This window comes from Xiphophorus maculatus, chromosome 1 (assembly GCF_002775205.1).
Source record: "Xiphophorus maculatus strain JP 163 A chromosome 1, X_maculatus-5.0-male, whole genome shotgun sequence".
Lineage (NCBI taxonomy): Eukaryota > Metazoa > Chordata > Actinopteri > Cyprinodontiformes > Poeciliidae > Xiphophorus > Xiphophorus maculatus.
Window position 1 is genome coordinate 4,984,310 of NC_036443.1, and position 10,557 is coordinate 4,994,866.

Here is a 10,557-nt window from a genome sequence, read left to right on the forward strand (position 1 = left end):
GCTTGAACAGCTTAACTCAGGACGCTGGTGAAAGCGGGGCCCCTTATTCGACGCCCATACAGCGGAGCTTTGGGCCCTCCGCTGCAGAATGAACCTCCCCTTTACCTTTTCCTCTCCTCCCCACCTTGGCCTACCTCGGAGCGGCGGCTTGCGTCACGTGTTTCTTTCTTTTTTTCTTTTTTTTTTCCTCCCCAGTACAAATGTTCCAGTAGGAGAGCGCAGAGGCGCACACCCATAACAAAACTTATCAGCGGCAGCAGCTATCTGGAGATACACCGAGAGGAAGAGACGCGCTGCAGCGATCAGCGGATCCAAACAAGAAGGGGGCGGGCGGGAGGGGGGCGACGCGAAGAATCACCCAACAGCTGCAACCTCGGTTCCATCATCTCCGACTTTTCTTTCTTTTTTCTTTTTTTTTTTTTTTACGCACAAACACACAGAGCTGGGGGAAGACTCCGTGTCTGTGCGGGCTGGTCAAGGTTTGCCCGGCTGAGCTCCTCTCTTGAGGCCGGGTCTCTGCTGAGGGGGGAAACCGGACCGCTTTATCACCGGACCGTCCTTATCTGGTGAGATAATTACTCCGAGAGGCCTGGGAACGGAGAGAAGCAGGAGCCATTATCAACCTTTTTTATGCGATTTGAGTTTCTATTCTTAGAAGGGAAAAAAATAATCTGCAATCGGGGAAGAGATAAATGTGGACCGATCTGCGACTCGGTTTCCGCTCGGGTCGGGATGTAATGAGGCCGGAGGACCTGCGCTCTGTCTGCGCCTGGACAGACAGCAGCGGCGCTTAATGTCGTTTGAATCCGTTTCACGTCAAGCGAGGGCGATGAGAGTAAAATATGACTGATGCATATCGATGATTGTTGATCATTAATATTCTAATGCGTCTTTGTTGCTTTTGTGCGCTTCGAATAATCAAAAAAAAAATAATCGAAGGCCTATCTGGCCTGTTATTTATAGGCGAAATGGTATAAAAAAAATTAACATAATAAATACATTCTATTTTCAGTTGTTGTAAAATTACGAAAAGGGAAAAAAAATATTTCTATAATTGAAATTTTTAAACAAAACAAGAGAAATATATACTCGTTTATTGACAATTTTCCAATTTCAAGAAAACTAGGGCATGCACTATAAAAAGGAACTCTGAACACCCGTGAATGTTAGACATTAATATGTGTCATATATTCAAACAACTTTAACATCTGTCATTATATTTAATCCTTAACATTTTTGTCAGAAGTGAACTGAAAAGGTTGATTCTGTCAGGTCTCCCTCATTTATTTTTTGCGCAGCGTTCAGCAGGACTCTCTCATTGGCCTTGCGGTAGAGACATTTTTGTTCTGTTTTGTGCAGTTTTATTCAAGTTGAATATCTTTAGCTGAACCCGAGGCAGCAGAAGCAGCACATCTTGGAAGGGGAAACGTTTCCATGTCACTTTCTTCAAGGTTTTATGACTTAATCACAAACCAATGTGTTATTTTCAGTTTCCTTTTTTGCATGTTGGAAAACCATGTCACGATCTTAATCGGTAGAATTTGATTAATTTAATTGAATAAGTGGAACATTTTCAATTCGATTGTAATTCGACTAATTTAGGTGCCTTTTAAAAGCCTTCTTAAATTTTTCCCAAATTAAAGTACTGGTGTCTAGTTTTGAGATAAAGTGAAACAGTTGGGGGTTTTTTTTAAGCATTGAATCCAAAAAAATCTTTCTTGTGCTGATGATCTGTTTCAGTGGAAGAAGTCCTGTGTTAATACGAATATGATCCGTATTGGGTGCTTGATAAGAATTAAAAATGTGTTCTTGTTTTTTTCTGGTTGCTTTCTTTTGCCAGAGTGGGTTGGGAGAATCTGTAGAAGTTTGTTGACGAGCCGCTGGTTCAAAAGGAAAGGAACGTTCTCCGGTTAGGGGACAGTCGGATCTCCATCTGTCTTCCTTCGATTCGTATTAAGGCTAAAAGTCTCAGAATGTACCAAAGCCTGGCCCTGACCTCCAACCAGTCCCCGTACCCCCACGACACCGGGAACTACATCCACCCCTCGGCCAGCTCCCCGGTGTACGTCCCCACCACCAGGGTCCCGGCCATGCTGCCCACCCTGCCCTACCTGCAGACCTGCGAGTCGACCCACCAGTCCCACGGCCTGGCCGGGCACCACGGCTGGGCTCAGTGCGCCGCGGACGGCTCCTCCTTCGCCCCCAGCAGCCCTCACCCTCCGCACGGCTTCTCCTACTCGCACAGCCCGCCGGTCAGCACCAACCCCGGGCGGGACGGCGGCTACCAGAGCCAGTACGGAGGGGCGCTGGTGCGCTCCGTGGGGGGGTCCTACTCCAGCCCGTACGCTTACATGAGCCCGGAGATGGCCACGTCCTCCTGGACGCCGGGGCCCTTCGAGAGCGGGGTGATCAGTCTGCAGAGCCGGCAGGGAGCTCTGGGCGGACGGAGGTCCAGTCTGGGTGAGTGTCGAACCGAATCTGAGTCGAGTTATGTTCCGGAAGTTCAAAGGAGTTACATCGAGTCTAGTTTGTAAAGATTTTAATTTCATTCTATTTAATTCGGGGAGGAAAAACACTAACTTTAATTTTCCGGGTATATATAATTTTTATTATTATTATTATTTAGACATATCAAAGCTTCTCTTATTGTTTTAGTTCGAATTTACCTTTGAACCTTGAATCCAACTTGTTTTTTTTTTCCTCCATCTCAATTCTCTAAGAAGCTTCTCTTAACTATACGAGCGACTGTCTCTTTAAGAATGCTCTTATCGGGCCTCGCCGGGTTATTTATTACAGGAGGTGACGGAGAGCCCTGCGGCTGCATGACGCTCGTGTAACGCGCTCCGAGATTCGATCAGAGGCCCAATCTTTGCGCCTCCACTGAACAATGCCTCGTCAGGTCGAGACAATCCACATTCTCCGAAGCAGATGCTCTCCCAAAGCGATCAATTAACGTGTTAATTTAATCCCAGAACCTCAGAGCGAAGGTTCAATACACACCAGTGAACGCTGAGCTGCTGAGAGTTTGGTGCAGTTCTTCTCACCTTGGTCCGCCTCAGCCTCTCCACCTTGCAGGGAGCGAAGAGTGGAGGTTTGGGTGGGGGAGGAGGGAGGAGATCCTCTTGAGCTCAATCTCATTTTCCTCTCTGGTTAATTAAAGAGCAGCTATAAGAGCATGTTTATTCTGGGAATATTATCATCTCTCAGAACGAGACGGATGCAACTTAAAAGGTTAAAGTGGCAGAGATGCTGCAGATTGATTTATAAATTTCAAATGGATTTAACTTTAATTAGGGCAAAGTGGACCGGTTTGAGTTTCTCTACCTGAGATTCCTTTATATTGTGAGTTGATTCTACATTTTTCTTTGTAATTTCAACACTGTAACTACATGAAGCTCAAACACAGGCCACTTAAAATTAAAACACGTTTCACTTTCAAGACACACTCCTTACAGTTTCCATACTGGTAACTTGAACTATTAGAATCTTTCCAATCCAACCCCCCCCCCCCCAAAAAAAACTGCTGGCAGCTATTTTTATTTTTTTGACAGAATTTATTTGATGCAATTTGAGTCTAACTTATTGATGAGATCGCTCTGCTCGCGCGGTTTGTCCTTCTGTGTTACAAAGAAACAACAGGAACTAAATAAGCTTCTGTCAGGATGAAGCAGCAAAACTGAACTGGTGTCATTTTTAAATGTGTTCACAGTTCAAATGTGTCGCTTTGGCTGAATCTGCAGATGGAAGTTACCTTCAGCAGGCCGACAGCGTCGCTTTCAGCAAGGCCCTGTTCTGTGTTTTTCTTTCTTTGTTTGGAATGAATGTAACTTTAGAGTTCACACTCTCCCTCCTTTCCAAAATAAATTGGAGATAGGAATTATTCCTCTCTTTAAAATATATGTATACTGTTTTTATTTTTGAGAAAAGCAGATATTTTAGTTAATAAAACATAATGCTTGTTTCCTCCTAGTTTTGAAGTCACAAATTAATTATGTGCTAAATAAATCAAACATCTGTAGAGACAGTTTCAAGAAGGAGTCCCTCAAAATAGGCGTTAAGGAAAAGATTACTGACAAAAAATAATAATAAATTGGTACATAAAATTGTTTAAGTTATAAGAAATATACAGCTCTGGAAAAAATTTAAGAGACTACTGCACTGAATCCCACTCAAAACCTCACCGCTTTTCCACCAAATGTTGATTTCTGAACTCTTCCTGAGTTCAAACATTACTATTGCTTTTTTCTAAATGAGTAGGAACTCGTTTTCTTTGCATTATTTGAGCTCTGAAAGCACTGTGTCTTTTTGTTGTTGTTGTTGTTGTTGTTTTGACCATTTCTCATTCTCTGGAAATAAATACTACATTTTTGCCTGGCTTATCTTAGACATGTCATAGAATAAAATGAACAATGTTCATTTTACTCAAACGTATGCCTATGAAAAGTAAAATCAGAGAAACTGATCATTTTAAGGGGTCGCTTAATTTTTTCCAGAGCTGTTTAAATATTTTTTTATGCTTATAATCCAGCTTTTTTTCTTCTTTTTTTCTTTTTATTAAAAAAAGAAAACAAAAACCGGTTTCTGCGGCCTCCGTTCTCGGTGTTCTTACAGGAAAGAGCCAGACATCCAGGAGACGATCCATGGCTGGGAATCGAACCCGGGTCCACTGCATTGAGCAGCAACAGTCACACAGACCTGTTGTTTAAGGCCCAGCACATTACCAAACAGTCAGTCGCCCTTATTATTTTCCATGCTAATTGGTATGCATTGCTACGCAATCCTCAGGGCATGCGCATGATGCCTCTTTCTCAACAACTTAACTATGAACCAACTCCACCAGCTGAACAAGGGAGGAGTAGAGAGCGGCCCAGCCTGGACTTAAAGCCCGCTCTATCTGCGGCTCGAAGAAGGAACTCGGCCGGCTAGAGGCCGGAGTCCGTCCTCTGTCAGAGCCGTGATGGATGATGTGCGAATCCTGGATCCTCCTGATAATCTTCCCCCCGATAGCTCCCCCCACCTTCACCCCCATTCTTCTGTCTCTCCCGACTCACTGGTAGAGCAGTTTGATCTCCGCATCACGCGGCGCGGAGGAGAAAGAGCGTGGGGTTACATTCCTCCGCGGGTTATATGTCACGCACTGGCCTGGAACCCGTGACCCTATATGCCGTCCACGCTCTTATTTGTCGAACTTAGATGGGAATATTGTGATTTTAGAACTGATCCTTTGAGCATCAGGGAGCACCTTTGTTATCTGACGGATGTCTCCTTCCTTTCTTCCGTCAGAGCTGATGGACGACATGCCCGCAGAGGGCAGAGAGTGCGTGAACTGCGGCTCCGTGTCCACGCCGCTGTGGCGCAGGGACGGCACTGGTCACTACCTGTGCAACGCCTGCGGCCTCTACCACAAGATGAACGGCATCAACAGGCCGCTCATCAAGCCCCAGAAACGGCTGGTAAGACTGAAAGAAAGAACCGGTCCTAAAGATTTCATTAAAAAAAGTTACAATGGGAAGAATATCAAGAAGTGAATAAAACTATTATTATTATTATTATTATTATTGTTGTTGTTGTTGTTGTTGTTTCTGAGCATCAGTAGCCCCACAGAAGGGGTGGATATATAAAGAGGTATATACTGTATATATATATATATATATATATATATATATATATATATATATATATATATATATATATACTGTATATACTGTAAAGAGAGAGAGAGAGAGAGCTTGCAATATTATATTGCATCTATCTTCCATAATATTATATTGAAAGATAGATAGCTACGGTAATTTAAGTAAGTAAATCACAGTGTTGTTGCCGGTGCCATCTTCTTTGCTGCTGTGTGTTGGGGAAGCAGCATCAGAGCCAGCAACTCTAATAGACTGGACAAAATCATCAGGAAAGCTGGCTCTGTACTGGGACTAAGGCTGGAGTCCCTGGAAACTGTGGTGGAGAGGAAGACACTGAAGAAGTCCTCTGAAGTAATTCTGTCTATTATGGACGATAAACAGCACCCTCTCCACCACATAGTGGACAGACAGTGGAGCATCTTCTCACATAGGCTGCTCCAGCTCTGCTGTCGTAGGGACAGATACAGGAAATCCTTCCTGCCACATGCCATCTCACTGTACAATAAAAGCTAAATCATTGTTCTGCATTAATCAGTCCGATTTTGCACAACTACACTGTGGCACACTTGCTGTACATATATTTACATATACATACTGTATCTGCATTTTTTGAATCTTTGCAAGGACTGCTCTAAGTTGCTTTTTATATTAACAGCATTTCATATTTTATTTTTAGTTTTTATTTTGTCTACATTGCTATTCAGTGGTGGTTGTTGTGTGTCTTGTCTCTATGCTGCTGTAATTGCGAAATAATTTCCCTGCTGGGATGAATAAAGTAATTCTATTCTATTCTATTCTATTCTATTCTATTCTATTCTATTCTATTCTATTCTATTCTACAATTTCCTAGCAATCAAGCAAGGAAATAACATATTTGGGCCAGAAAGTGAACTTTTATGAATATCATTTTTTGGACAATTCAAGAGAAAAACAAAATACAATTTAAGGACACAATCAAACTGATCAAATCAGGATAAATCGTAAATTGTAATTTGTCCTGTTAGCAGTTAATCTTCCAAATATGTTTTCTATTTGTGCGTTAACTAATTGAAAAAGAACAAGAATCAACTAATTGATGAGAAATAATTTATGAACATCTTAATCAAAAAGCATCTTCTGACCAGTTGTTTTCAGAATGTGTACGATGAAATAGCTGAAATCTATGAAAGATGATTTACAGGCACCGGAAGAAAACATTCCTTACTTTAATCTCAGAAATTGATTATTCTTTTGTCCACAGAAGTTGGTGTTTTTTTTTTGTTTTTGTTTTTTAAAAAGTCAAAATTCTTTCTTTTCCCCCTAATTATTTTCTGTATATGCTTCAGCCATTTTTACCAGCTGTATTTTCATAACACCTCCCATAATTTACTCCTCATGTCATTTTAATATGAACTTGCCGACTGCTAAATGTTGATGAAGTGGTTATAAAATGCTAATTGGAATGTTCATGGTTTTGTAAATGATGTCCAGCGTGTTTTTTTGGGTGCCAGCCAAATCTTCACGGCTCTGTTTTATTTCCCAGGAACTCTCCTCCTTCTCACAGCAGATGTGGTTGTGAGCTTCCACTGTGGGCATTTCTCTCTCTCCCTGTTTTTATTTGTCCTACGCTGACCTTGTCCTTGATGTGTGTCGTTTTTAGACAAGGCTCTTTGCAGCCCTGCAGCTTTTTGAACTCAGTGCTAGAAAAAAAAAAGAAGTTATTCATGTTTTTGGGACAAATTATTGTTAGAGAGGAGAGTGTGAAGCATGCCGTCCTCCGTTTGAGCCTTTTTTGTGTGGGTGTGTGTGTGTGTGTGTGCTGCAGCAGACCACGTCCCGCCGGGCCGGCCTGTGTTGCACCAACTGCCACACCAGCACCACCACGTTATGGCGACGCAACGCTGAGGGAGAGCCCGTCTGTAACGCCTGCGGCCTCTACATGAAGCTGCATGGGGTAGGTCACACCAACACCAACACGCCTTTAATGAACTCGCTGCGTCGGCAAAGATAGAGTCTCACAGGGGACATGGAGGTCGCTGTGATGTGTGGGAGAAGGGCTATTGTGAGTTGGCATAACACACTCTGTGGCTCCTGTTGTGCTGGGGTTTGGGAGGGAAGCCCAGCTCATGTGTTGCTGTACTCCCTCCAGGTGCCCAGACCTCTGGCCATGAAGAAAGAAAGCATTCAGACAAGGAAGCGTAAACCCAAGATACCGAAGACTAAAGTGTCCACAGGTCGGGCCCCACGCACAGGAATCGTATTGGTCAAATCATAAGCAGTCTTGAGGACAGAAAAAAGAAGAGCATTAAAAAATGGACACAACATAACGAGCGTGAATGATTTTCCTGTTTTGTTTTTAGGCTCCATCACCTCTGACACTAGCTCCCCATCCTCCCTGTCGGTGTCCGAACACGCCTCCACCATTAAAAGTGAACCCAGCATGGCCCCGTCGCCCTACGCAGGGCAGACCATCACATCTGGCTCTCAGGTAACCCTTCCTCCCATCACATTCTTCTGACACTCCATACAGGATGGAGAATACAAGCGATACTAAATCATTTGACTTAGAGAATTTTTATGATGGAGAAAAAAAACCCTGATAACTTTTAACAACGAGACGTTTATCACTCCTTACAGAATTTGGCTGAGGAATATTCACTGACCTCCCCAGTATTTGTTGGGGTTAGGGACCATAGCTAAAATTCACAACTGCTTTTACTGCTTTTAAAAATGCTTATAACTGCAACTCTTAATAGTTTACAGACCAAATATACCTTGTTATGCATCAGTGCACACAGTGGAAACCACTACAGCAATGAATGTAACAATTTTAACATTCAATAAGTCCAGAGTTCCATTCCAAAAAGAATATTCTTAAATACTAAACCCTAAATAGGCGGTGGTCCTCTATTTTAATAATAAAAAAGAAAGAAAAAAAAACCCCAAACAAATACAGCTGACTATCTATTGGTGTCGTGAATATGGGTCGATTTGTGGCGAGGACGGATGCGGTTGGACCCAGGTTGTGATGAAAAAATATATATTTTTAATGGTGACCTAAAAGGTGTGCAGGAGTCCGGGCAGCACAGGTGAGAAAATGAGGCAAGGAACTGAGACACTGGTAGCACTGGAACAGCACAACACAGGAACAAATGAAATAACCACGACAAGGATCCAGCAGGGAACAAGAGACACACAGGGACTGATCAGGGAACACAAGGGACAACTGGGGACAATCATTTTTTAATTCAAATATTGTACATTAACATAAAAGTTTTAGTCAGATACAAAGAAAAGGACACAAATAGAATATTTTAGCTGCGTGCAAGCTATAGTGTAATGTCTCTCCTAAGATGTTTTTTGTTAAATATCTAGTAAGAGTAGCTTTTTTAGCTAATGAAGCTTTTGTCTCCTTCCTTTCTGCAGACCGCCTCACAGCTAGACAGTACGGCATCCGGACACGTGGACATTAAATACGAGGATTATCCTTTTACCCCGACGTCGATGGCTCCGCAGAATTCCTGGTGTGCTCTGTCTCAAGCATGAGCATCCCCAGACAGCAGGACTAGCTCACCGGATAACTCCAACGTCACTGAAAGGACAATCCTCCTCATCCCGAAGCAACTTCCACTGACTCCGAAGCTGTGGGAAAACCATTCTAATATGGATCAAAACGGGCAGAATGCAAAAAAACAAAACAAAACAACTACCTACGACCAAGTAATCTTGGATTTTTATTGGAAACACTGGCTGCAAATGACGAACCAGGAGTGGATTGTAGTAGGACTTGCAAAACACAATCTGCAGCAAACTTATAAACAACTTAAGAAGAGCTAAGAACTTGGACTGATGTCCATCCAGCAAGCTCTATCTCCTCAATACATCCAACATCAACTACCTATTTCCTAATGAGAAATGTTTTTGGAGAAACATTACACTAAACAGAGGGCATCAATGCAAAGACATTCAAGTGGAACGCTAAAAGATAAGGATGCAATAACCTAATTTTAGAGCTATTAAATAATTTTATTGTAATTTTTTTTTTCCTCTTAGTTGTTGCTTTGTGTCCATCCTCTCTGCTTTCAAAAACAATTCCAGCGGGTTATTTTTCAGAGGAATCTTTAAAAAAAAAAAAAAAACGGACTGAAAATAACTCTTTATGGCTGTTGAACATGTCTCATTACCAGCGTGTAGATGATTAACGTTTACAGGCACATTATTTATGTTGAGATAAGGACAGTTAAGAGTCATTGTGGACACTAAAACCAGCCGGTTGTAAACCACCGCTCACCGTTCCGCTCACAGAACGGCTGTTTGCGCCCGAGCGACGAGGCATCGTCTTAGACTTGCTTTAGCAGAACAGCGGCGGGGAGAAAAAGTCTTGTAAATGTCAGATGAAAACGTCCAACTACCAAATGTTTTCAATTTTATTGATTCAACGGTGATGAAAGTGCAATGAATCAATTTTTTCTTTTCAAAATTATTTTTTAAGGCAAATAAAAACTAAAAAAGAAACAGTGTGAAATGATTGTAATCATAATGTAATTATTCGTGTTTGGCTGATAAGAGACTGTGTGTGGATTTTCTGAAGAGCTTTCTGTTTCCGTTGCTATTTTATTTTGTGGATGACATTTGAAATCTGTCCAGGTTAATAAACATATGATATAATTTTATAGAATTAATATTCTGAACACAGCTTTTTTTTCATTCCACACATGCACAGGTTTAAATGAGTAAACCTTTATTTTAATGGCACCTTCAAGATATAAACATCACAGCGATTCACAGTACAATGATACAACAATCAAACAGCAAATGGTACATAAAAACCCCCGTGACATTCGTGAAATGATTATTTTCATAGCATCTGAAATAAACAAAAATCCAGTGTATTTGCATCTACAGTGGAGTCCTGTGTGGAAACCCGAAGTTTTTGTGTCGGAGG

General features: G+C 42.0%; 1 protein-coding gene across 2 annotated transcripts; it reads left to right on the forward strand.

Annotated features, from left to right (window-relative positions):
* Positions 1–348: 348 nt before the first annotated feature.
* LOC102231950 (transcription factor GATA-5-like) lies at positions 349–10,303 on the forward strand. 2 transcript variants are annotated; one of them, XM_005804826.2, is made up of 7 exons: positions 349–566; positions 1,841–2,460; positions 5,284–5,453; positions 7,438–7,566; positions 7,762–7,846; positions 7,973–8,100; positions 9,039–10,303. In XM_005804826.2, exons 2-7 carry the CDS (start codon positions 1,974–1,976, stop codon positions 9,156–9,158), a joined length of 1,119 nt encoding a protein of 372 aa, XP_005804883.1. In that variant the 5' UTR covers positions 349–566; positions 1,841–1,973; the 3' UTR covers positions 9,159–10,303. The 2 variants fall into 2 exon arrangements, with proteins under 2 accessions (XP_005804883.1, XP_023197284.1); XM_023341516.1 differs by having other exon boundaries at positions 7,441–7,566.
* The last annotated feature ends 254 nt before the right edge of the window (positions 10,304–10,557 follow it).

Bases quoted from the DNA above. Each gene is read 5' to 3' on its own strand.
- LOC102231950 (XM_005804826.2), top strand. From the start codon at position 1,974: ATGTACCAAAGCCTGGCCCTGACCTCCAACCAGTCCCCGTACCCCCAC. The intron at 2,461-5,283 runs GTGAGTGTCGAA...TTCTTCCGTCAG, and splicing joins CGGACGGAGGTCCAGTCTGG to AGCTGATGGACGACATGCCC. The intron at 5,454-7,437 runs GTAAGACTGAAA...TGTGTGCTGCAG, and splicing joins TCAAGCCCCAGAAACGGCTG to CAGACCACGTCCCGCCGGGC.